We start from the raw sequence: 27,840 nt of genomic DNA on the forward strand, positions 1-27,840 counted from the left end.
GATAAACATTTCCCAAATTAAATAACATGAATATATTCTTCCTGTTATGCACTTTAAAACTGTTTGAAGTATAACAATTCTTATAAAATAGTATAGCCAGTATACTAGCCTCTGGGTTTGATTTCCTTTTTATTGAAATTATTATGTATGTGTCATTGATTTCATGGTACCTAAATTGTATATCACTCAAGATTTTCTTCAAATACACATACTTTCATATTTTCAGCTATTTTTCAGAAATATTTTACTAAAAATATTTGAAAAATATGACATGATTTAAATCTGATTTTTCTACTGTATCAGAAGAAATACAGCTAAGTAATTTTCACAATGAAATAAATTCTTTATACTCTTAACTGATAATGACTCTGAATCTCTGGAAGTTCATATTCTTGCTAAGAAGTAGAATCTGTCTTTCTGGATTGTGGTTTCTCGATCTGAAACACTATAAAGTTTCTCTAGGCCCTGATACATTGCCTCATCTAGCAAGAACACTTAGATAGAATAGGATGGAAGAAAAATCAGTTTTAGTGGATGTTCACATTGACCTTCAATTGTTAAGAATGAACATTAGAGGAAAAACAGAGTTAGACAATTACGATTTAAATGATCACTACCTATGCCCTTTCTGTTTCCTAAGGTTTGCATTGATTAGGATCTGTGACGTTTTCTTGGAAAGTAAATCAGGGAAAAGAGCATCAATCTTTATTGTGTCTTATACTAGTAGCTTCTTTCATTTTGACATCTCCTAGCTGATATTAGACATATATATTACACTTCATGATTAGGTATGTGAATATGAGTATGTGTACATATATGTGTGTATGCTTATGCTCTATGTGTGCATGAATACATACGTTTAATGAATACATCCTTTACTAGCATGCAAAGCACTTTTTTATCTTTAATGCCTCCAGTTCTACTAAGTCAAAGTGAAGCTGGAATAGCCTTCCTGGTTTTCTGATAAGGAATATAGATAGAATATAGGATATAGATATAGAATAACTATTCAGGAAATTCTTTTATTTCTACTCTGTTTCTCTTTCATGGGTATTTCATGTATTTATCAGTCGAACTTCAATTTCTTGAACTGATGAAGTTACTATGCCCATTTTCCATTCATACCTTAATTCTTTATTATACTATGTGTTCCCTTATGGTACTTTTAATAAGTTGAGTTCCGCCTATTGATGTATACAAATAAATGGAATACTTCATTATCAAAATCTTCAACTTTGGAAAATGAAAGAATACATTTGGATTATTTTTCCAACTTTGGAAATTGCTTGGCTCATTCTATTGTAACTATAAATATTCTTAAATCGTGCATTTTACTACAAAGGACGACTTGGCATTCCAAATATGTGAAACATTTTTTATTAGAAATGAAGTAAGATCTCTTTTTCTTCTTTTTTTCTTTTATTGGATGTTTTTATTTAAATTTTAAATGTTATCCCCTTTCCTGGTTTCCCCTCAAGAAACCCATTATCACATGCACACACACACACACACACACACACACACACACACACACACACACACACACACGCACGCACGCGCACTTGCTACCAAGAGGGTGCTCCCTCACCCACCCATGCACTCCCTACCACGTCCCTGCTTGACATTCCCCTATACTGGGGCATGGAGCCATGACAGACCCATGGGCCTCTCCTCCCACTGATGCCCAACAAGGCATCCTCTACTACATATGCAAATGGAGCCATAGGCTCATCCCTATTTTTTCTTGGGATTGCTGTTTAGTCCCTAGGAGCTCTAGCAGGTCTGGTTGGTTGATATTGTTGTTCTTCTTATGGGGTTGCAAATACCTTCAGCTACTTCAGTCCTTTCTCTAACTCTTCCATTGGGGACCCCATTCTCGGTATAATGGTTGACTGTGAGCATCCACCTCTGTATGTGTCAACTTCTGGCAGAACCTCTCAGGAGACAGCTATATCAGGCTCCTGTTAGAAAGCACGTCTTGGTATCAGCAACTATCTGGGGTGGGTGGCTGTGGGTGGGATGAATTCTGAGGTGGGGCATTCTTTGGATGGCCCTTCCTTCAGTCTCTCCTCCACACATTTTCTCCATATTTCCTAATGTGACTATTTTTGTTAAGCCTTCTCAGAAGGTCTGGCATGTCATAGATATTCAGGATTTGGAGTTCTTCTTGATGGCTTTATCCTTTGACAAGTATAAAGTGCCTTCCCTTATCTTTTTTGATGACTTTTGGTTGAAAGTCAATTTTATTGACTTTTTATTGAATTTTATCCATTATTAGAATGGCTACTCCAGCTTGTTTCTTGGTACCTTTTGACCTTTTGCTTGGAAAAAGTTTCCCCAGCCTTTTAATCTGAGGAAGTGTCTGTCTTTGTCACTGAAGTGCGTTTTTTGTATGCGGCAAAATGATGGATCCTGCTTATGTATCCAGTATGTTAGTCTATGTCTTTTTACTGGAGAATTGAGTACATTGATGTTGAGAGATATTAGTGACCAATGGTTGTTGTTTCCTATGATTTTTGTTGTTAGAGGTCTAGTTGTGTTTGTGTGGCTACTTTCTTTTGGGCTGGTTGAAAGAAGGTTACTTTCTTGTTTTTTCTAGGGTGTAGTTTCCCTACTTGTGTTGGAGTTTTCTTTCATTATCCTGTGTAGGGCTTGGTTTGTGGAAAGATATTGTGTAAATTTGGTTTTGTCATGGAATATCTTGGTTTCTCCATCTATGGTAATAGAGTGTTTTGCTGGATACAGTATCCTGGGTTGGCATTTGTGTTCTCTTAGTGTCTGTATGACATCTGCCCAGGATCTTTTATCTTGCATAGTCTCTGGTAAGAAGTCAGGTATAATCCTGATAGATCTGCCTTTGTGTGTTACTTGACATTTTTCTCTTACTGCTTTTAATATTCTTTCTTTGTTTTGTGCATTTGGTGTTTTGACTATTATATGATGGGAGGAATTTCTTTTCTGGTCCAATCTATTTGGAGTTCTGTAGGTTTATTTTATGTTTACAGCATCTCATTCTTTAAGTTAGGAAAGTTTTCTTCTATAATTTTATTGAAGATATGTATTGACCCTTTAAGTTGTGGATCTTTGTTCTCCTCTATACCTATTATCCTTAGGTTTGACCTTCTCATTATGTCCTGGATTTTTGGATGTTTTGAGTTAGGATCTTTTTGCGTTTTGCAATTTGTTTGACTGTTGTGTCAATGTTTTCTATGCTACCTTCTGCCCCTGAGATTTTCTTTTCTATCTGTTATATTCTGTTGCTGATGCTTGTGTCTATGACTCCTGATCTTTTTCCTAGGTTTTCAAACTCCAGGGTTGTCTCCCTTTGTGATTTCCTTATTGTTTCTATTTCCATTTTAGACCCTGGATGGTTTTGTTCAATTCCTTCACCTGATTGGTTATGTTTTCTTGTAATTCTTTAAGGGATTTTTGTGTTTCCTCTTTAAGGGCTTCTATTTGTTTGCCTATGTTTCCCTGTATTTCTTTAAGGGAGTTATTTATGCCTTTCTTAAGAAAAAAACTGCATCTTCTTTATTTTGCATACTTTTAATTTCAGAACAAAATAAAACAAGCAAAAAAACACACACACACAATATACAACATCCAATCCTGCTATCCTGTAGGAGGGGATCTTCCTGCCTTAAGGCACAAGGACAGGATAGAAGAGATTCCTGTACACATGAGCAGAGAGCCAGGTGGGTCAGGGCCAGTCAAGGCTGTTGGGGGAGCCACAGGGATACTATACAGAGGGCAGGGGCTTCCCAGGATCCTTTAATCTACTTCTTCCATGTGAGAGGCATCCTCATCACCCTCCAGTGGGGGGAATCTCATCAGGAACAGCAGCTCTGGGCTCTTTGGCAGTGACCTCATCTTCATCAATGCCCAGGCCTAGTTTAATCATGCGGTAGATGTGGTTGGAGTGGGTTTGGGGGGGGGGTCCTCAAGTGAGAAGCCAAAGGAGAGCAGAGCAGTTTCAAACAGCAGCACCACCAGATCTTTGACAGTTTTGTCGTTTTTGTCTGCCTCAGCCTTCTGCCACAGAGTCTCCACAATGGGGTGGTCAGGGTTGATGTCTAGGTGTTTCTTGGCCATCATGTAGCCCATTGTAGAGTTGTCTCGCAGTGCCTGGGCCTTCATGATCCGTTTCATGTTGGCTGTCCAGTCATAGGTGCTTGTCACACTGCAGCAGAGTGAATACACAAGTCTATTGGAGATAGTCAGTTTTTCAACCTTCTTGTCCAAGATCTCCTTCATGAGCTTACAGAGATTCTCAAACTTTTCCTTGCTCTCCTCCATTTTCTTCTTTTCTTCCTCATCCTCTGGTAACTCGAGGCCCTCCTTCATCACTGAAACTAGGTTCTTTCCATCAAATTCCTTGAGCTGCTGCACAAAGTACTCATCAATAGGCTTAGTCATATTCACCACCTCAAAGCCCCGTTTCCGCACATGCTCCACAAAGGCAGAGTTAGCCACTTGCTCTTTGCTCTCACCAGTGATATAGTAGATGAACTTCTGTGTCTTCTTCATACGAGACACATATTCTGACAGGGAAGTCATCTCATCTCCAGACTGAGAGGTGTGGTAGCAAAGGAGCTCAGAGAGGTGGTGATGGTTAGTGGAATCCTCATGGATCCCAAGCTTTAAATTCTTTGAGAATGCCTCATAAAATTTCTTTTAGTTATTTTTGTCTTCAGCCAACTCAGAGAAGAGCTCAAGGTGCTTCTTCACAATGTTCTTGCGGATGACTTTCAGGATCTTGCTCTGCTGGAGCATTTCTCAGAAGATGTTCAGGGGCAGGTCCTTGGAATCAACCACACCACCGATGAAGTTGAGGTACTCAGGTATCAGCTCATCACAGCTCTCCATTATGAACACATGACGACCATACAATGTGATGTTGTTCTTCTTCTTGTTGTTCTCAAAGAGGTCAAAGGGAGCTTGCCGCGGAATGAAGAGCAATGCCTTGAATTCCAACTGCCCTTCTACAGAGAAGTGCTGGACTGCCAAGTGGTCTTCCTAGTCATTGGTGAGGCTCTTATACAATTCACCATATTCCTCTTGAGTGATGTCATCCAGATTTCTGGTCCAGATAGGCTTCGTCTTATTCAGCTCTTCCTGGTCAATGTACTTCTCCTTGATCCTCGTTTTCTTTTTCTTATCTTTGCCGCTCTCATCCTCCTTGTTGGATCCCACATCCTCATTCTAGGCTTCTCCTCATCCTTCTTATCTTCTTCCTCTTTCTCCCCTTTCTCTTCCTCTGCCTCAGCATCACTGATCTCCTTCTCTCGTTCCTTCTCCAAGTAGAGGAGGGATAGCCTATGAACTGCGAGTGTTTCTTCACCACTTCCTTGACCCTCCTCTCCTCTAAGTACTCTGTCTGGTCTTCTTTGAGGTGAAAGATCACTTTGGTACCCTGGCCATGGGCTCACCATGGTCTGCGCAAATGGTGAAGGATCCTCCAGCAGAAGATTTCCAGGCATACTGCTGGTCATCATTGTGCTTCGTGATCACAACCACTTTCTCCACCACCAGATAGGCAGAGTAGAAGCTGATACCAAATTGCCCAATCATGGAGATGTCTGCACCAGCCTGGAGAGCCTCCATGAACACCTTTGTACCAGACTTAGCAATGGTTCCCAAGTTATTTATGAGGACAGCCTTGGTCATGCCAATGCCTGTGTCCACCAAAGTCAGTGTGCACTCCTGAGGGTTGGGGATGATGTCCAACTTGGAAGGATCCATCAGGCTCTCATACCGAATCTTGTCCAGGGCATCAGAAGCATTAGAGATCAACTCCTGGAGGAAAATCTCCTTGTTTGAGTAGAAAGTGTTGATGATGAGGGACATCAGCTAAGCAATTTCTGCCTGAAAGGCAAAGGTCTCCACCTCTTCCTTTCCATGGTGCACTTCCTCAGGCACCTTGATGAGAAAGCCAAATAGTAGTACAAAGCAGGGTGGGTTCAGACCACGTGCGACTGGCACGGTAAGCCTAGGCTGCGTGGGGGTGACTCAAGAGAGTTTATTTATGCCTTTCTTAAAGTCCTCTAACATCATCATGAGTTGTGATTTTTAAATCAAAATCTTGCTTTCTCAGTATGTTGGGGTATTTAGAAGTTGCTGTGGTGGGAAAACTGGCTTCTGAAGTTGCCAATTGGCCTTAGTTTCAGTTGCTTTGCTTCTTGTACTTGCTTCTTTCCATCGGATTATCTCTGATGTTAGCTGGCCTTGCTGTCTCTGACAGTTACTTGACCCTCCTATAAGTCTGTGTGTCAGCACTCCTGAGAGACCAGCTCTCTCACAGTGAGATCAGGGCAGAGATTTGTGGCACAGAGTCAGCTACTTGTACAGACAGAAACCCGAATGATCCTTGGCTCCTGTGTCCAGAGTTGCTCCAGACAGGTAGGTCCCTTGGAGCAGAAATGGTAGTCCTAGCTGTGCTCCCAGGTGTGTCAGTACTCGTGGGAGACCAGCTCTCGTCCAGTGGTATCCTGGCACAGAGAGCTACAGCACAGTGTCAGCTCTGAGTGCAGACCTTAAGAACTCTTGAGAGTTGATTTAAGTGATCCCAAAAGTTCCACCAGAGAACTACTAAAGCTGATAAACAACTTCAGCAAAGTGGCTGGGTATAAAATTAACTCAAATAAATCAGTTGCCTTCCTCTATACAAAAGAGAAACAAGCCGAGAAAGAAATTAGGGAAATGACACCCTTCATAATAGACCCAAATAATATAAAGTACCTCGGTGTGACTTTAACCAAGCAAGTAAAAGATCTGTACAATAAGAACTTCAAGACACTGAGGAAAGAAATTGAAGAAGACCTCAGAAGATGGAAAGATCTCCCATGCTCATGGATTGGCAGGATTAATATGGTAAAAATGGCCATTTTTCCAAAAGCAATCTACAGATTCAATGCAATCCCCATCAAAATACCAATCCAATTCTTCAAAGAGTTAGACAGAACAATTTGCAAATTCATCTGGAATAACAAAAAACCCAGGATAGCTAAAGCTATCCTCAACAATAAAAGGACTTCAGGGGGAATCACTATCCCTGAACTCAAGCAGTATTACAGAGCAATAGTGATAAAAACTGCATGGTATTGGTACAGAGACAGACAGATAGACCAATGGAATAGAATTGAAGACCCAGAAATGAACCCACACACCTATGGTCACTTGATTTTTGACAAAGGAGCCAAAACCATCCAATGGAAAAAAGATAGCATTTTCAGCAAATGGTGCTGGTTCAACTGGAGGGCAACATGTAGAAGAATGCAGATCGATCCATGCTTATCACCCTGTACAAAGCTTAAGTCCAAGTGGATCAAGGACCTCCACATCAAACCAGACACACTCAAACTAATAGAAGAAAAACTAGGGAAGCATCTGGAACACATGGGCACTGGAAAAAATTTCCTGAACAAAACACCAATGGCTTATGCTCTAAGATCAAAAATCGACAAATGGGATCTCATAAAACTGCAAAGCTTCTGTAAGGCAAAGGACACTGTGGTTAGGACAAAACGGCAACCAACAGATTGGGAAAAGATCTTTACCAATCCTACAACAGATAGAGGCCTTATATCCAAAATATACAAAGAACTCAAGAAGTTAGACCGCAGGGAAACAAATAACCCTATTAAAAAATGGGGTTCAGAGCTAAACAAAGAATTCACAGCTGAGGAATGCCGAATGGCTGAGAAACACCTAAAGAAATGTTCAACATCTTTAGTCATAAGGGAAATGCAAATCAAAACAACCCTGAGATTTCACCTCACACCAGTGCGATTGGCTAAGATCAAAAACTCAGGTGACAGCAGATGCTGGCGAGGATGTGGAGAAAGAGGAACACTCCTCCATTGTTGGTGGGATTGCAAACTGGTAAAACCATTCTGGAAATCAGTCTGGAGGTTCCTCAGAAAATTGGACATTGAACTGCCTGATGATCCAGCTATACCTCTCTTGGGCATATACCCAAAAGATGCCTCAACATATAAAAGAGACACGTGCTCCACTATGTTCATCGCAGCCTTATTTATAATAGCCAGAAGCTGGAAAGAACCCAGATGCCCTTCAACAGAGGAATGGATACAGAAAATGTGGTACATCTACACAATGGAATATTACTCAGCTATCAAAAACAACGAGTTTATGAAATTCGTAGGCAAATGGTTGGAACTGGAAAATATCATCCTGAGTGAGCTAACCCAATCACAGAAAGACATACATGGTATGCACTCATTGATAAGTGGCTATTAGCCCAAATGCTTGAATTACCCTAGATCCCTAGAACAAACGAAACTCAAGACGGATGATCAAAATGTGAATGCTTCACTCCTTCTTTAAATGAGGAAAAAGAATACCCTTGGCAGGGAAGGGAGAGGCAAAGATTAAAACAGAGACTGAAGGAACACCCATTCAGAGCCTGCCCCACATGTGGCCCATACATATACAGCCACCCAATTAGACAAGATGGATGAAGCAAAGAAGTGCAGACCGACAGGAGCCGGATGTAGATCGCTCCTGAGAGACACAGCCAGAATACAGCAAATATAGAGGCGAATGCCAGCAGCAAACCACTGAACTGAGAATAGGTCCCCTATTGAAGGAATCAGAGAAAGAACTGGAAGAGCTTGAAGGGGCTCGAGACCCCAAAAGTACAACAATGCCAAGCAACCAGAGCTTCCAGGGACTAAGCCACTACCTAAAGACTATACATGGACTGACCCTGGACTCTGACCCCATAGGTAGCAATGAATATCCTAGTAAGAGCACCAGTGGAAGGGGAAGCCCTGGGTCCTGCTAAGACTGAACCCACAGTGAACTAGTCTATGGGGGGAGGGCGGCAATGGGGGGAGGGTTGGGAGGGGAACACCCATAAGGAAGGGGAAGGGGGTGGGGGATGTTTGCCCGGAAACCGGGAAAGGGAATAACACTCGAAATGTATATAAGAAATACTCAAGTTAATAAAAAAAAAATAAAAAAAATAAAAAAAGAAATGTGCTTTTCTCATGGCTGCACGAATTCTTCACATTATTATTTTAAGTGGGAAGTATATTTTGAATTTTCTATGCTTCATAGAAAAAAAGAATTTAAGTCAAGTGTAAGCTGACTAAAATAGGAGTATAAGCCTATATTTTCTTAATATATCCAAAGTAGTAAAGTGGGGCCCAAAGTAGTAAAGTAGAGCGGCAATAGATGTGGGGAGGGGTGTCTGTTATTAAAAGGCAGGGCTCAGAGAGTATCTGTGTTCTAGGAGCCCTTCTGCAGAAGATAGGAGTTGTTCCATGTAATCCGAAAAGGCCAGGAAGTATAATCCAAGTTTACGTCTTCAGCAGATTGAACAGTACTTATTTTGGGAAAATTAAAGCTTATTCCGCAGGCAAATAAAACATTGCCACAAAGGCTAATAACCCTCAGAGCCCACATGGTAGAAGGAGAAAACTAACTCCTACAACTTGTTCTCTGACACACACACACACACACACACACACACACACGCAAATGCACAAGAAATTTAAGAATAAGAAATTACATAATCATTGCCTGGATTTCTGTACACTTACCTGAAAAGATCGAGATTCTAATATAACCTTTTCCTTCAGATTTTATCACACTCAATACGAGAATATATTACAATTGATGCATATTTTACTATAATACCCTTTTCTGTAGAAATGCTATTAAATATTATGAGCTCTTCATCCTTAGAATCCCAAAAGTACTTTCAAACCTGGAATATGTCTTCATGAAGTTATCTATTGAAAAATCATCTGAAACTCCATACAAGGGCAAGTAGAACATTCAGGATTGTCAGTAAAGAGGAAAATTGTGCTTAGAAGGGCAAACTGAACCAAATAATATCAAAGTTTTACTCTTACTAGTCTTAATGACTCATGTGAAGAATTATAGAAACAAAAGAGTTGTTATCGTTGACCATAGAATATTGACCGTCTCATTGTTGGTCAAGATTCCCAGGAACTAAATTAAGACATTTAAACAAAGTAACAGATTTTGTGAGGTCACTCATCTCAGAATTCTTATTTGAAAGGAAGTGTTTCCCATGCTATACTCCCCTGACTATACCCCTGCATCATTGGAGAAATTATCTCTCTCCTAAAAGTAGTCTTGACCTATCATTTCTCAAGGCCTCTGGTCCTCAATGCCCTCCTCCAATAACAATGGCTCTATACAACTTCTGTGTTCACTTCTCTGGAAGCATTCCTCCTCATTGTTCAATTTCAGTTTCCTGAGACTATCCTTTCATACTTTTCCACATTCTTTCATTGCTTAGGATTAGGTAAGAATTATGCTAACTTTTATTTCATTGCCCCTTTTACTTGTCACTTGTTTATTAAAATATGCATAAACTGCCAAGGTTCAGCCTCAGCTTGGACAGGGGTTCTGAAAGAAGGGGTGTTTGAAAGCTGCAAAACAAATGACTCAAAGGCAAATCGTGTGTCCAAGCTGACAAACTATGTTCAGCTTGAGACAGTTTTTCAGATTGCTTTCTTTCTATTTGGCTTTCTGTGGAGATCTGCAGACAGCTCTCTCAATATATATGTTCTACTCAAGCAATTCTCCAAGCAGTTCTCTCTTGCTATTATAAAAAAAGTTCTCAGGATATCTCCTGTCTTTCAGTCCATAAATCCAGATTTTACTTTATATATCAATCCAGACATTTACTCCAGGTTCCCTTTATTATCCTATTAATCAGGATCCATGACCCCTTGATTCTTTGGGGACAGCAAGCACATATTTTTTTTTAACAATGCAAAAAAATTCAGAGATGATCTCCCTTTGTTAAGCACAGACTATAGGGTGGCTGGGTGGGACCATTTCTACCAGTCCTGGGCCTGAACTTAAATAAGTTTCTTTTGTCCCAGGCTGACCTTGAGCTCAGGAATCTCCCTGCCTTAGTTAGCATAAACAAAGAATTTAGCTGGGTATTAGTGCAGTCACCACTCCCTAAATCTCTATCTCCTTCCTTAGTATCTTTCTGACAAATTGGCTGGTAGTACAACTGCTTTTGTTCTTTTAGATTTGTGAAGCCCTTCATATAATTCATATTCCATCCTTATATTTTGCATAGTTGAAAATTTATATAGGTTTGAACTCATGTTTTCAGAGTTCTTTCTCACAGCCATTATGCTAAGATGTTAACAAAACCACCATCTCCTATGCTCATGTTGTCTCTGATTATCATGGAGTCATTAACATTAACAGGGAGAACATTTAAGGAGGACCATAAAAATATGTACATTATTATACAAATAAGCCTTATGCCCACATCATCCATTGACATTCTTGGAAGCCCATATCTACTAGCCTTGTTCCTGAGGTGTGGGAATATGTCACTCACCCCTACCAAGGCCATGCCAGACACATCTGCTTTACCTGGAGATATATTTCAATGAAAAAATTCTTGAGTAAAGGCAGCACAAGGTATGTATTCAATCTTCAGAGAACCCTCATAAAAACAAATATCATTAAAAGAGACAAAGGTATGAAAATCTACTTAAAATTTTTTAAATGACCACATATATAAGGTGGAAGCTAATAATGCATAGATCTGCTATATAAACTGTTCTAGGATTTTTAATGTCAATGTATCCTCAAAAAGACTATATGACATCCTTTATAATATAATACCTTTAATGGATGCTTTCAAAAATGCTTAACATGGATTTTGATATGTTTTAAAAACATATTTAGGACTTGACCAATTTCATTACAGAAGTTGTAACTTGGAATAATCTTATTTTGTCATGAAAAGAATGATGACACTTATTTAAAGGCAAGAAAATGTCTCTGGCATAGAGTTAAGTTTTTTTTTAATATAAGCAATTTTTGCTATAAGAAATTCTCATGAACTCAATGGATTAATGCCATAGATGGACTCCTATATGTCTAAAGACTAGAATTGTGAGACCTGGCAGGATTACACTTCCTCAGTGGGAATATGCTAAGTTTTATTTTTCAGCTTTTGAAAGTGGGTTGTGCATATTCCTGGGTAGAGGCAATATCACCCAGAAGTGTCTTTATTCAAGTAAACAACAACTTTTGCAGCAACAGCTCTTTGAAGGATACAGTACTTCTCTACATTCCCATTCCAACAACAACCATAACCATGCAACACAACTGAGGTAGGTTGACCTCATTTGACAGAAAGTCAGAATTGCAGGCCCTGCAAAGATAAATACATTGTCAAAGTCCCACGTTATTTACATGAGATTATAGAATTAGACTCTGGATTGTGTTCCAAACACTCCATTCTCATTCTGAGGAGAATTGTCTTCAGATTCAGTTCAGCTTTGTTTTTCTTAGTTTTGTGTCATAGAGACAAAAGCTAGTTTCTGCATTATATTCATTAGACTTCAAAGTAATCATCCACTTAATTAAACATAGTGTTTTTTATAATGAAGGATTTTAGCTTTTTAAGCATGGATGGTCACACTTGTGAAGTTGTGCATAGCTTATTCCTTTTGTTAAAAGTATTATTGTAGATTTTTAAATTTTAAACAAAACTAAGTAAGATAAATATTCCTTGGCAAATTTATGGGGGAGGACTGTGGCACTGTCATTTGTTTTATACTTTGCATTTTGTAAACTTAATATGATAAAATCTCCCATACAAAGTAGCAAAATCCCATATTAATAAGTTATAGATAGGTGGGAGGAAAGATAAAGACACTGGTTATATTTCTTATTATTGTGACAACATACCTGCTGGAAGCAACCTGAACAAGGAAGTATATATTGTGTCCTGTGGCTTTAAAGATGCAGTCCATCATTGCCAGAAATGTGGGAGCTCATGCTGGCAGAGCCAGTTTGATTGATTCCATCATGGTACTGTGGGCATAAAAGAGTATGTGGTGGCAGAAACTATGGACCTGAAAACCTCAAGTCCTGTCAGCTAATGAAGCCCGGTGTAGAAAACAAAATGAGCCTGAACTACAACCTTAAAGATCCGGCATTAGTGTACTAGCAAGTATTCACATCCAGTATTCTCAAAAATCTCTGACGTCAGTGTCTCTAACTTGGGATTATGTGTCCCAACATATAAACCTACTCAAAATATAACACCCCACACTTGGATACCACAGGCTCATGATCATCTTATGATAAGAATATATTTAGTCAAAACTTAAGAGTATCCATAGCCTTATACTACACTAAATATCAAAGCCTCTTTTGAGATTTAGGTAAAGTCAAAACAAGGTTACACATTCCCAGTGTGAAATGCCAGGGGTAAACACTCCCATTCTAAGAAAAAGAAACAAAAAGATAGAAAAGCTAGCCCACATCAAAGCAATAATGAAGCTTGATAAAGCAAGGATCATAACCCACAGCTTCATGTCTGGAGTGTGGAACCCAGGGCAGGATTATCTATACTCAAGTGTACTTGAGAATGCATAATCCCATGATATTGTCATATGGAAGCACATCTCTTGAACTATTTCCACATAGTAATACAGCTCTCCTTAGTAAACATCATACATGCTACTATCTCTAATATCCTCTAGCACTCAATACTCTATTTCATTTCCATAGCTTCAGAGGTAACTCCTATGGGCTCTACAGGGGAAATCTAAACCTGCATTATTTGCTTTTTCTGGAGCTCTGGCGAAAATGTTGGAAACATTTATGCTATGTATTGGCAAACCTAAAATCATATGCATGGTTGATAATTCTGAGACCAGCTGAAAAAAATTCTAGATCTTCTTTACCAACTCAGTATCAGGGTATGAGTGTCTGCATGAGTGAACTGAGAACATTTCCTTATGTGGTCCTGTAAGGCTCAAAGTGAGTCTTAACTACTGGGAGACCCCCCAAGTAAGACTCGAGAACAGAGTTCAATGCAAACACAAAAGGTTTATTTTTCTGGCATGTTAGGGTCAACCCTCAATCAGCCTCTTATGGCAAGTGACTAGAAGGTGGCTCTGAATAGCTCTAACAAGATATATATATATATATATATGTATATATATATATATATATATTTATATTTAGGGGTACATATATATATATATATATATATATTTAGGGGTACAGTTTACATCAGCAAGGTTACAGTTTAAACTTATTGGCTAAGCATATTGACCTTTGAATCTATTGGCTAGCAAGCATATGACACACAGTCAAACTCTATCTGGGACCAGAAGGTCAGGTGTCTGTCAGTACATTGTGCTTTCTGTTTGTTTGTTTTGCTTTGTTTCTGTTTTTGTTTTTTCAAAATGTTCTTGTTCCTCCAGAGAACTGTGGGTGGAGAATGGAACTTGGGCCTATCCTTGACCTGAGGCAGGAAGCTGGCACTTGGCCTAGTCTTGACCTTGAGGCGGTAGATGTAAGGCTCATGAAAACTCCTAGTGTCTTTCTGTCCTGTTTGCACACTGCAGGTTCAATTCTCTCAGGGTTTTCCTTTTTAAAAGAAACCCTTTCACTTCCTGGGTGTGTGTGATGGTAGATGTAGCTTGTGAGTGGCTAGGGTGAGAGGTGGGGGGCCCCTCTAGAAAGTAGGAGAGACCTGAAAGGTGAGAGACTTTAAGGACTTTGACCTTAGCCAAAATGCCCAGTATTGGGGAAAGGAGACTCTAAGAATCCCCCTCCAGTAGGTAAACTGGGGCTCAAGTAGAGGAACAGGGTTACTAACCCCCAGTCAAAATTTCTGATTCAGAATTGTTTCTGTCTAAAATAACTGCAGGAACAAAATGGAGAAAAGACTGAAGGAAAGGTGGTCCAATGACCAGTCCAATTTGGGATGCATCTCATGGAAGGAAGGGCACCAAGGCCTGACACTATTACTGATGTTATGATGTGCTTACAGATGGGAGCCTAGCATGGCTGTCCTCTGAAAGACCCTACCAGCAGCTGGCTGAGACAGAAGCAGATACTTTCATCTAACCATTGGACTGAAGTCAAGGACCCCTAAGGTTGACTGGGGGAGGATTGAAGAAACTGAAGGGGAAGGCAACACCATAGGAAGACCAGCAGTCTCAATTAACCCAGAACCCAAGAGCTCCTAAAGACAGAGTCACCAACCAGGAACATATACAGTCTAGTCTGAGGCCCCTGGCACAAATATAGCAGAGGTCTGTCTGGTCAGGCCTCAGTGGGAAAAGATGTGCTTACCCCTTGAGAGACTTGAGGTTCAGGGAAGGGGGAAGGCTGAAGGGGAAAGGTAGTACCTTCTTGGAGGCAAGGAGTAGGAGGAATGGGATGAGGAATTGTGGGTGGAGAGACCAAGAATGGAATTCGCATTACAACTGGAATGTAAATAAATAAAATAATAAAAATAAAATAAATACAAAAAAAGCTGATAAAAATGAAACTCTTTCAAAAGATTTGCTGTGTTACACACTAGAGCATTCGAGAGAATCCTTTTTTCTTTTTCTTTTTCTTTTTTCTTTTACTGATCATTTTAATTTTTTACATTTCAAATGATATTCCCCTTCTCAGTTACCCCTCTACAACCCTCCCATTCCATCCCATTCTCTCTTCTCCCCTTTTCCCCTCTATGAGGGTACCCCTCCCTCCACCCACTTGCCCACTTACACCTCATTAGTCTACCATTCCCCTATGCTGGGGCATCAAGCCTCCACAAGAACAAGGGCCTACCCTCCCATTGATGTTAGATAAGACCATTCTCTGCTACATATATATCTGGAGTCATGGATCTCTTCATGTATACTCTTTGGTGGTTTAGTCCATGAGAGATCTGGGTGGTCCTATTGGGTTGTAATTCCCTTCAGCTCCTTCAGTTCTTACCCTAGCTCTTCTTAAAATATCATTTCTGCCATTTGACATTTCTTAACATCCTGTAATTCTTTGTATAGGGTGCAGGAATAATGGATTTGCTCCATCCCCTTCAGCATGGCTACTGTTGTTATATTTCAGCAAGTATTTAGGCCATCACATTGGTGAGCCTTTAAGTTTAGCTTCTGACATTTTTAAGAAATAAGGTCTCATAGAAAACTGCCTGATCCTCTGGCTCTTAAAATCCTACTCCCTCTTCTTCCTCAATGATCTATGAACCCTAAGTGATTAAGGGTTTATTATAGATTTATCTGTTGGGGGTAATTATGTTTCGTACTAGTTAATAAATAAATAAGCAATGAATTTAAAAGTAAGCAAGGAAAGGAATATAGAAAGAATTGGAGGGAGGAAAAAGAAGGGAGTAATAATGTCAGTATAATACATATGCATATACAACCTCAAAAATAAAATAATTGAAAAAAGCAATGTTTGGAAATATGTCAATTCTCCTGTCCTAGTACACAGTTTCATTTTGTGTCCCTAATCCATTCCTGTCCTCAGTTAATTTATGAATACCTGTGCTCTCTGTGACTTTAAAACTATCAGTAAAGTGCATCTTCATAAAACCTCTTCCTATTAGCCCAAATGCTTGAATTACCCTAGATCCCTAGAACAAACGAAACTCAAGACGGATGATCAAAATGTGAATGCTTCACTCCTTCTTTAAATGAGGAAAAAGAATACCCTTGGCAGGGAAGGGAGAGGCAAAGATTAAAACAGAGACTGAAGGAACACCCATTCAGAGCCTGCCCCACATGTGGCCCATACATATACAGCCACCCAATTAGACAAGATGGATGAAGCAAAGAAGTGCAGACCGACAGGAGCCGGATGTAGATCGCTCCTGAGAGACACAGCCAGAATACAGCAAATATAGAGGCGAATGCCAGCAGCAAACCACTGAACTGAGAATAGGTCCCCTATTGAAGGAATCAGAGAAAGAACTGGAAGAGCTTGAAGGGGCTCGAGACCCCAAAAGTACAACAATGCCAAGCAACCAGAGCTTCCAGGGACTAAGCCACTACCTAAAGACTATACATGGACTGACCCTGGACTCTGACCCCATAGGTAGCAATGAATATCCTAGTAAGAGCACCAGTGGAAGGGGAAGCCCTGGGTCCTGCTAAGACTGAACCCCCAGTGAACTAGTCTATGGGGGGAGGGCGGCAATGGGGGGAGGGTTGGGAGGGGAACACCCATAAGGAAGGGGAGGGGGGAGGGGGATGTTTGCCCGGAAACCGGGAAAGGGAATAACACTCGAAATGTATATAAGAAATACTCAAGTTAATAAAAAAAAAAAATCCAAAAAAAAAAAAAAAAAAAAGAGCATCAGAAAAAAAAAAAAAAAAAAAGAGCATCAGAAAAAAAAAAACCTCTTCCTATTGTGCTTTTTGCTTTATATTTTTTCTATAGGTCTGGCTAACCATAATTTAGCACCACTGTGCAAATTCCAGGTTTGTGCTGATAATAATCTCCCATCTATATTGACTTTCTATATTAATTTTTTCATTGATAGAAGGAACTCATTGAAGCAATAATTCATACTTAAATCCCTTGGCCTCTAAAGCATGCAAAGTTCGAGGCAGAATGTGAGAAGAAAATCATGAAATCTAAAGCAGGACTAGGCCATAAAAGCATACTCAAGGTCTAATCAGATCATCCCATCTTTGACTGGTAGGCCTTTTCTCGAGAATGTTCTGCAGATTTCCAAAACATTGAATATGTACTAATTATTCAAGCACATTAATCTGTGAGATATAAATGATGAATAGCTTATAAGCAGGTAGGTAGATAGGTAAGTAAGTAGGTAGGTAGGTAGGTAGGTAGATAATAGATAGATAGATAGATAGATAGATAGATAGATAGATAGATAGATAGATAGAAAGATAGATATGATAGTTCAGGATACAGGATAGACAGATGATAGAGATGGATGACAGATACAGACAGTTATAGACAGGCTCTAGATATTTTTTCATCAATAAAGGATAAATGACTTACAATAGACCTATGGTAAATATAACTATAGAAGTAGTCTTGATGATGGGTAGATATAGTTTATAGGCAGATGGTAGATGATAGAGGCTAAAAATGATATATATATATATATATATACAGAGAGAATAAAAACTGTTATTTAATTAATATGCTTATTCACCTACTCAGCTGCAAATCTTGAAATATTTCTAATAATATAAATTATCTCCATGAAAAAATATAAAGAATCAAACATGAGCTTTTGCCAGCACTCATACTGTCTCATTTTTTAGGGGTATAATTGATGCACTAAAATTAAAGTTCCATTGCAGACTACTCTTTTGAACTTCTGAACCTAGGTTTGCTTTACTTCTTATTGGTTCTTGTGGAGTACTACCTTAGAACTTGTGTCACATTGTGAATTTTCAGTTCTTTGGACTATTTTTTGCATCATACTGACCTCCCTATGTCATAAATAATGACTTAAGTAATATTAAAGAAGGCATGTTGGAAGAACTACAGGAGCAAGCCTTGGGGAGATGTTCTAGAAGATGGAAACCATTAACTATAAAAGTGAAAGAACAGGGACAGTTGCACATAGATACAGATTGTACATAGCTGTTTAGAGTCTGTTTATTTTGTTTTTTTGCTTGTTTGTTTATTCTTTCATATATTATACCCAGGCCACAGTTTCTCCTCCAAGCCCCTCTCTCTCCCACCTCCTTTCTCCTCAGATCAACTCCTCTTCTGTTTCCCTTCAGAAAAGAGCAGGGCTCCTGGGGATACTAATCAAACATGGCATATCATGTTTCAATAGACATATACTCTCATACGAAGGTCAGATGAGCAACCTAGTAGGAGGAAAAGGGCCCCAAAAGCCAGCAAAAGAGTCAGAGATAGCCCCTGCTCCCACTGGTAGGAATCTCATGAGAACACAAAGCTACACAACCATAACACACATACAGAGAAACTCAGTCAGACTCAGACCAGCTCCCTAATTGTTGCTTCAGTCTCTGAGAGCCCCAGTGAGCACTGATTATTTCTGAATCTGGCCAGTTGTGTTTCAGTCATGAAGAGACTATGAAACTACCTGGATGTGTGCCTCTCTCTTTGGTCACTTAGGGAATGTGATACTTCATCCCATTCCATCCTATAGAATGAAAGATGACCGTGAGAGGTATAGTAGGAAAGGAGAAGGAACAAAGAACATTTATTGAGAGCCAACTAGGGCTTCTAGGGATAAAACAGAATTAATTTGATCTCTCTTTTAATTGTAATTTTATTGCAATACTTAAAGGGTATGTAAATGTTCGTTCATTCATATAGCTCCTAGACATAATTAAAATTGCCTTTGAATTACTCTAATTTATTTTGCAATCATTTATTCAGCATATGCATGCCTAGTTGCTTTCTGATTCAGCACTTTAGTTTCATTGTTTATTTTTTAAGTATAAATCATAAAAAAAGCTGAATGAAAATAACAAACAGCAATTAGTTCATTGAAAAATACCTACTAGCTTCTAAACATTCAGTGATGAATATATTTTCCTCTGGGGATTGTAATCTAATCTATAAACCAACAATAGATTGCTGTGATTCCGATACAGGCAGTGAGTTGAGGTTTATCAAAATAAGACATTTAATTCAAACTGAATCTACTAGAACCTTCAACCACAAGAAGATTTCCAAAATATGTTCTGGGTGGTTTTTTAGGCCTTATTTTATTTTATGCATGAATGTTTTGCTGGCATGGATCTATATGCACCACATGTGGCTATAGAATCCCCTGGTAATTGGGTTTTAGGTGTGAACCACTATGTTGATCCTGGGAATTGAACTTGGATCCTCTGCAAGCCTAACAAGTACTTTTCCTCACTGAGTCACCTCTCCAACCCTTTATGGATTTTCAATCTATAAATTTTCCATATGAAACATATTATGGATGACAGTATTCTGCTATCAGACTTGTGAACTAAAAAAGAAATAAAAATAAAAATGTCCTGTACAAAACAAATGTAGCCATGTGAGATCTCCATGCATGTGACAAAAGCTGAAAGACATTGAGAGAAGTAACAATAATTCCTGCCTTTACCCAGTTGCTGCTGTTATACATTGAAGTAAAATTACAAAGTTATTTAGTTATCTGATTGTTCAACTGAAACATACTATAGGAAACATCAAAATACATTAAAAACGGCTATTATGTGTGTAATTTAATGGATTCTTCATGTTTTCTCCAGCTGTTGTCTTCTTTGTCACTGTCAGGGAGAGTCGCTCTTGATACAAGTGTCTCTTATTTATGAGTATAAATCTGGGTCTTCCTTTCCTCTGTAAGTCGGAGGTAATGGGAAGCTGGTGGCAGTCACTCAATTGAGTTTTCTTAGAACAAATCCATGTTTGACTCTTTTTAAGATTGCTTTTCTTGGGCTAGAGATATGGCTCAGGGTTTAAAGGCATAAGCTGTGCTTGTAGACTTGAAATTGATCCTGCACACACATAATGGTTCATAACCATTGGTAACGCAATTTCCAGGATACTCAATGCTCACTCTTTTTGGCCTCTGCAGGTACCAGTTGTGCATGTGGTGCACTGGGAACCATGCTTTGTATTAAAGTGAGTTGCCAATACCTGATTGTGTAGACAACATAACAAACAAAATAACATCCTTCACCTCTTCACATTCCCAAAGGAACTTAACCCAGAGCAGACACAGAGTTCACTTGTTATCTGCTATCTTCAATGTGCAGCAAACAGATTCTGTAACAGTGTAGGAGTGTCATTCTTTTTCCCCCAGACTGTTAATTTGGCCCAAAGTCAACACACACACACACACACACACACACACACACCATTTCTTTACAGCCCTCCATTGCAAATGGAAAATAAAAAAAAGTATTTGTAAGGAAAAATGGTTTTGCATATGGAATGAAACAACATGAATTGAGAAATGTACAGATAAGGGCTAGTTCTATCACTGATCTATAAAAGGTTTATATGGATAGCTGGTCAAAGCCAACAGGGTATCTCTTTAGAAATGTTACCTATATGGACTGAGCATAGACCACACAGCTGAATACTGTATTGTAATGACTTCACACAGCTCTGCCATTGAACAGGTAACAAAGTAAAAATCCCATAGTACTTTCTTTCAACTGAAGAGGAAAAGACTGGGATGGAAAAGGCTATTCAAACTTCATCTTCTTTCCTATGGCTAAAAGTCTCCCTTCCCTCTCCTCCTCTAGCACTTAAGAATCTTCCTCATCCTCAAAACCTCATTGGCTCTACCACCAAATCTTTCTCTTTCTCCTCTGTCCCCTGCCTAGGCTTCCAAAATTCTTTTGCCTCCAACTAAGCCACCAAAGCCACTTTCATTCTTAGGCTTGACTCAGTCCAAGGTAATTTTGTTTCTATCAGTATAAGTCCCTGCACTTACTTACCAGACCAAGGTCACCTCGTATGGTTGCTAGGAATTAAATCAGGGCAGGTTGAAGGGGCCAAGGCACAACTGAGGCTATAACAATTTTATTGAGGTGTAATCTGGCTTTTTATTTCTTTATCAGAAACAGAATATCATGGCAATTGCTAGAATCAATACAGGTATAGTTGCTAGGATACACTGAAGTTTGCAAGCTATAAAAACAGGGTACACAAAATTACTGTCTAAGACCAATTGTCCTGCCAGGCTTCCAGGCTTCCATGATTCCTTATCTTCCAAGGGAACAGATGGAGAAACACAAAGAGGCCTGGATACTTCAATGCCTAGGAGAGTGCATCGGTCTCTTAGGAACTAGAAGGCACATTGTATCCCAGGAACCGTGATCTCTAACCTGAAAAATCTGTGATGCTTGCCTCTCAGGGTAGCCAGGTCAAGTCAACTCTATGGTTCCCTGCACATCACTCTCTCCACCCCATGTTCTCAGTGGCAGTTTTGGCATCATCCCTGCTATTGAAGTCTACAAAGCCAAACTCTTTGAAGGAAGCACTTTTCTTTCTTTCCTCTTAAATGTCTTAAAAATGCATTTTATTATAAATTTATATAATCAAGTCAAAATAAACATAGAAAATTCAGGTTTTAAGATGCCATTTTATGTGAGGATTATCATTCCCACTCTTGTCTGCAGCACCTCATGTAACTCTGATAATATTTTAAAATAAGAACTACTTTCCTAATCTGCAAACAGAGCCCTCAAATTATTCTCTTTGATGGTATCCTCTGACAGACCTTTGACAAACAGAGGTTTGAATGGTAATAGGTAATACCCTGGTTCCTTGTAACTCCAGCCTGATTACTCTCAATTTCCATTTTATTACAGGAGTTTATAGCTGCTTTAGCATCTTCAAAGGAAGCAAATTTTTAAATGCATACCCTCTAGATTTGCCATTTGGGTTATGGGGCACTTTGATAGAGGCTGCTTATTCATGTACTCCCTGAAGAACTTCTGTTGCACTGTAGAGGTTGTGTGAAACCAGAGTTTTGATTCACCATTACAAATGCTATTCTTTCCAGATCTTTCTCGCCTTTGTCCCTTCTCTCTAGTGTAAGTAAAGTGAAATGGATCACCCATCAATTCTGGCCTCCTGCTTTTCTTCAAAGATTTTCTGGGTATCAGCTTCTGTCTTAAGTTTAATATAAGCAGTCACCTCAGGCTCCCTATCCTGGCTAACCAATCTGATTTCTGTGGCATCTTCAAAAACTTCTTTTAATTCATCCTCATTGATGTTGAAAGAGAGGTTTTATAAATATAAAAAGCTTCATGAATTTGTCTGTCATTCTTGTACAGGGGCCATGCTAATCTTCTCTGTATCATTGCAATTTTTGTTCATGCCCTGCCAAGGCGAGCAAAGGGGTGTCATTCATGTCATTTATCTTTTCTATTCTTTAAAAAGTAAAAATGCGGAGGTTTGTATTCATGTCTTCTAAACAAGTTAAGACCAGAATAAAAAGACAAGTCTCCATTCCTTCTACATATCAATAAAGTTAGACTTACGTGTCAAGAGAAATTGTTTAATTACTGCGTTTAGCAAAAGCCCAGCATCTTAATGAATATGGAACAGTGGAGTGAATTGGAGTGCTTTGCTTTCTGTATTTCTGTTAAGATTCCATAAGCCTTATTAGTCTCACTAGCAATATACATTCTACTATATATATTAAGAGTTTGTAATAATCTTCTCAGATGCTATCTTTGTGTGAATCCTTTGTTACTAAGGAGTGCAGTTGCTTTTTGAAGGCTATGTGAAGACCATGTAGAATAACTGAAGATCCTGGCTGGGGTTTTGTACTCTGAGCAGATTCTGTTCCACTCTTGATCCAAGTATTTACTCCTATGCAGCCAATTGCAATCAAGAAGTGCATGCTGACAGGAGCCTGATATGGCTGTCCCCTGAGAGGTTCTGCCAGAGCATGACAAATACAGAGGTGGATGCTCGAAGCCAACCACTGAACTGAGGACAGTGTCCCCATTAGAGGAGTTAGAAAAAGGATTGAAGGAGCCGGAGGGACTTGCAACCCTATAAGCACAACAATACCAACCAACCAGAGATCCCAGGGACTAAACCACTACCCAAAGACTATACATGGACAGACCTATAGCTCCAATTGCATTATGTAACAGAGGATGACCTTGTTGGCAGCAATGGGAGGAGAAGCCCTTGGTCCTACCAAGGCTGAATGCTCCAGTGTAAGGGAATATCAGGGCAGGGGGTGGGTGAAGGGGTAGGTGGGTGGGGAACACCCTCATAGAAGGAGGGGGATGGGGGATGGGAGATGGGATAGGGGATGAATAAAAACAAGGAAAGGGGATAACACTTGAAATGTAAATTCAAAGAAAACACTTCAGACTTGGGAGACAGCATTCATGAATTTATATTTATCTCTTCTACCAAAGTCTAACCTAGGCTGATGACAGCAGCATTATATTTAAATGAGTTGCGCAAAAGACACACAGATGTACACTTCCCCAGTGGACAGTCACAGATCTTACCAAGTGAATTACACCTGTTAGTTGTATGTTTTTTTCGGCTAGGATGTTTTTTGCTTTCCTAGTGTTCCTAATGAGATAAATGCTATAATTATATTTTGGTAAACAGAGGTAAACAGCTTGCTTTGTGAAGGAACAGAATGCACAAAACCCTCCAGGTATACTCTATAACGTTACAAGATATTTTCTGTCTTGTTGAATAAGTGAAGCATGTACTCATTATATCTCAAACACACTGGGGATTAGTATAAAGAAAAAGGACAAGATTCCTCTCTTTTTAAGATTCTTCTTTTTATAAAAATATCAGCTTATTCTTTAAGAAATATCCATAACCAATAGGAAAGCTACCATTGGGCCTAACTAATACAAAAATTTAATAATTGTTGTTCTTAATTTCAAAGATAAAAATTTTAAGGCACACTTTACAGATGTCTTATATAATAACACCTATTTTATTTTAAGAGTGAAATGTTGACATTGCAATTTATGTTGTGTAATACCATGAATCTGTGCCTGTGTATAAAACCTATTTCCCTTCTTTTAAATACTTTTTTCTTCTTTCTCTATATTTCTTTCCAGCCACAACAAAGTTCTCCAGGACACCATGACAGCTCTCAAGTTCAGGCAACAAAAGAAGAGAGTAGGAGGACCACTGTGTGTGGCACTCAAGATGTAAGAATAACCTTAAGTGGTCTGGAAAAGACACGACATTTGGCAATGATAATTCATGCCACCATGAAATGTATTCTGTGTGTGTGCAGGAAGGGAGGTGTCTACTTTCTAAGCACGATAACTTTTCATGTGATGACACGGATGTTGCCTAGACAGCAGCAGGAAAGTGTTGTTCTAGGTTGTATAGCCAGATTCTGCTATGCAAATGAAGGCTTAGCACTACATTCATCCCTACAGCCATGAGATATATAATCAAAGGGTTAAAGTCAAACAAGGTAACAAGCAAAAAAAAAGAAAGAAAGAAAGAAATTCTATACTATTCATCACTTTAAAAAAGCAATTGTGCTATTGCTGAACAACTTGTTAGAGAAAGGGAGACCCTCACTCTTCACATGATAAAGAGATAGAAGCCTGAAATATAATTTAGGATATAAAGTTAACCAGGAGTAGGAATCAACCTTAAGTTGACTTACTTAGAGTTCAGAAGAAATGAACTTGCAGTGGTCTGAAATATGGATAGATCTTGGCCAATGGGAGAAAATTTTCAGAAACAGAAAATATACTAGAGCACTATTGATACAGAATAGAAAATAAAAAGTGGTAATATATTCACCTGTTGGTTAATAAGGAACCACAAAGGACTTAGATTTCCTCATTAGAGAATTTAGTTTGGATTATACAATGCTTTCAAATGCTTGTCAACAGAGAGACAAATGTTGGTATATAGGAGGGTATTTACAGTTTGATATAAGAAATAGAAAAGTTCTGTTTTGTTCATTATGATCTAAGCATCATTTTGATCTACCATTTTACAAAAAGGTGGACCTGTTAAAAATCCTGAGTGCATCTCGTTGATAAGTGACTATTAGCCCAAATGCTTGAATTGCCCTAGATGCACAGAACACATGAAACTCAAGAGGGATGACCAAAATGTGAATGCTTCACTCCTTCTTTAAAAGGGGAACAAGAATACCCTTGGGAGGGAATAGGGAGGCAAAGTTTAAAACAGAGGCAGAAGGAACACCCGTTCAGAGCCTGCCCCACATGTGGCCCATACTTATACAGTCGCCCAATTAGATAAGATGAATGAAGCAAAGAAGTGCAGGCCGACAGGAGCCGGATGTAGATCTCTCCTGAGAGACGCAGCCAGAATACAGCAAATACATAGGCGAATGCCAGCAGCAAACCACTGAACTGAGAACGGGACCCCCGTTGAAGGAATCAGAGAAAGATCTGAAAGAGCTTGAAGGGAATCGAGACCTCATATGAACAACAATGCTAACCAACCAGAGCTTCCAGGGACTAAGCCACTACCTAAAGACTATACATGGACTGACCCTGGATTCCAACCTCATAGGTAGCAATGAATAGCCTAGTAAGAGCACCAGTGGAAGGGGAAGCCCTTGGTTCTGCCAAGACTGAACCCCCAATGAACGTGATTGTTGTGGGGGAGGGCGCTAATGGGGGGAGGATGGGGAGGGGAACACCCATATAGAAGGGGAGAGGGAGGGGTTAGGGGGATGTTGAGAAAAAAATCCTGCGCGTGCGTGCGTGTGTGTGTGTGTGTGTGTGTGTGTGTGTGTGTGTGTGTGTGTGTTCCTATTCCACCCCCTCTCCTTCTACTATTGTTCTCCTTTATAAACTCTTGTTTCTTTGACAATTCCTATAAATATATAGTTCCCTGGTACTGTTCACTGTCACCAGAGAGACGATTGTCTCTCATATTACTTCAATACATGTCGGGATTAGTGTCTCAAACTTCCAACAGCTTTGATTCCTAGCGTAGAGAATGCTTGCTACAGACCCAGATATAATACAAGGTAGGTAAATTACCCAAATATAAGAGGGGAGACTTGGTGGCACGGGATGAAGAGCAGTTTTCAAGTTCTACATCAGAGTTCTAACCTGTGACTCCACACTGATACCACCCGGAGAATACATTAGCTCAGCCGTCCCTGGAGTGGATTCTCTACAACTGGTGTGTTTATTCCAAATACTCCAGGTAATTCCATGCTACAGATGAATTTCCCTAAAAGTGGTTTTCGAATAGAAATCATCACAAAATTATCTGGGGACTTCAGTCACATTTTGAACAACTATTTGGAGTGTCCCAAATGAATAGAGCTGAGGGCTTTTGTCAGCTTTCTGAGATGAGCATGATGGCTGCTATCTCAAGCCAGACTGTCCTATTGACACGTGGCCTATGGAATATAATTTAAAGAGCATTGCCTTAGGAGATATGTAGTCCCTGTGTTATATCATCCAGTAACAAGTTATCTGTTTCTTTCTTTGTTCTAGTTATATATTAAAATGGTAATTTCTATATAACCCGCTGCAGTAGCGGTAACAAATTTTATATGAATTTGTCATTTATAATATTTAGTTTAATATATGCATTCATATATGCAGGAGCATGCATATATGTACACAGCTCTCAGACTGTGATTAAGGACTGCAAGGTTCCAGTGTGCTTACATTGATCTTAGTAATTGCTAAGCTTCTTGGTGAATGTGAGTGTAAGTTGCACAGGCAAACACAGAGCCTGGGTAAGAATCATCATCATACGCACTTAGGATTTGAGGTCTTCTTTCCGCAAGTCATATTTGAGAATGGCGCATTTCTGAGTTCTTGCAATTAGCCAAATGAGTATTCGCGTGCTTTCGGATCTATGGGAACTATTCTTGAGTGTAGATGTCTCAACTCGGAATATCCTGAGTTGTGTTAAGCATTATGGAAGTGTGGCAGCCATTTTATCATGAAAATAATTTCAACACCATTGGCAGAGGTAAAGTCAAGCTTCACTTTGGTTTGTATTGTCAGATGTACAAACTGACAGTATTTAATTTAAAGTATTACTCAAAAACACAAGAATTACTTTCTGTTTCTTGTTCTGTGCCCATAACTATATTATTTTCAAGAATTAGACTCGCAATCCCTAGTGACCTTTTCCAGACTGCAGTGCAGTGTAAGGTTCTATATTCATTATTTGCTTGTTTAGCCAGTCATTCTAGGTGTCCTGTTCTTATGCAATAACTACTCTTTATACAGTCAGTTTTTATCCCCTTCATCAAAAACTAATTCAGTGGTTCTTAACCCTACTAATCCTGGGATCCTTTAATACAGTTCTTCATGTTGTGGTGACCCCCACCACAAAATTATTTCATTGCTAACTCTTACCTGTAGTTTTGCTATCGTTATGAACTGTGATATAAATATCTGATATGTGGGACGTCTGATATGTGACCCCAAAAGAGGTCACAACCCACAGGAGAACAATTGAACTAATCAATGAACAGTATGAGTTTATTTTTCTGCTTCCTAAATTGCTTCAGTTTCTGTACGTCTATCATCTATGTAGCTTCATACTATCTTTTTATTACTTCATAGAACTTTAATT

General features: G+C 39.2%; 1 protein-coding gene, 1 non-coding gene and 1 pseudogene across 7 annotated transcripts in view; 1 reads left to right on the plus strand and 2 right to left on the minus strand.

Moving 5' to 3' along the window:
- The window catches only part of Luzp2 (leucine zipper protein 2), a 400,419-nt gene that overhangs the window by 358,276 nt on the left and 14,303 nt on the right, over positions 1-27,840 (plus strand). For all 6 annotated transcript variants that reach the window (NM_001432775.1, NM_001432773.1, NM_001432776.1 and 3 more), the window contains 1 exon segment: positions 24,351-24,443. In NM_001432775.1, coding sequence (NP_001419704.1) covers positions 24,351-24,443 — 93 coding nt within the window.
- Hsp90ab1-ps1 (heat shock protein 90 alpha family class B member 1, pseudogene 1) lies at positions 3,772-11,377 on the minus strand (annotated as a pseudogene).
- Positions 22,530-22,634, minus strand: LOC120100164 (U6 spliceosomal RNA). The gene has a single exon (XR_015655527.1). It is a non-coding gene; the product is annotated as a U6 spliceosomal RNA (small nuclear RNA).

Source organism: Rattus norvegicus, chromosome 1, assembly GCF_021556685.1.
Source record: "Rattus norvegicus strain SHRSP/BbbUtx chromosome 1, alternate assembly SHRSP_T2T, whole genome shotgun sequence".
In the NCBI taxonomy this organism is placed as follows: domain Eukaryota; kingdom Metazoa; phylum Chordata; class Mammalia; order Rodentia; family Muridae; genus Rattus; species Rattus norvegicus.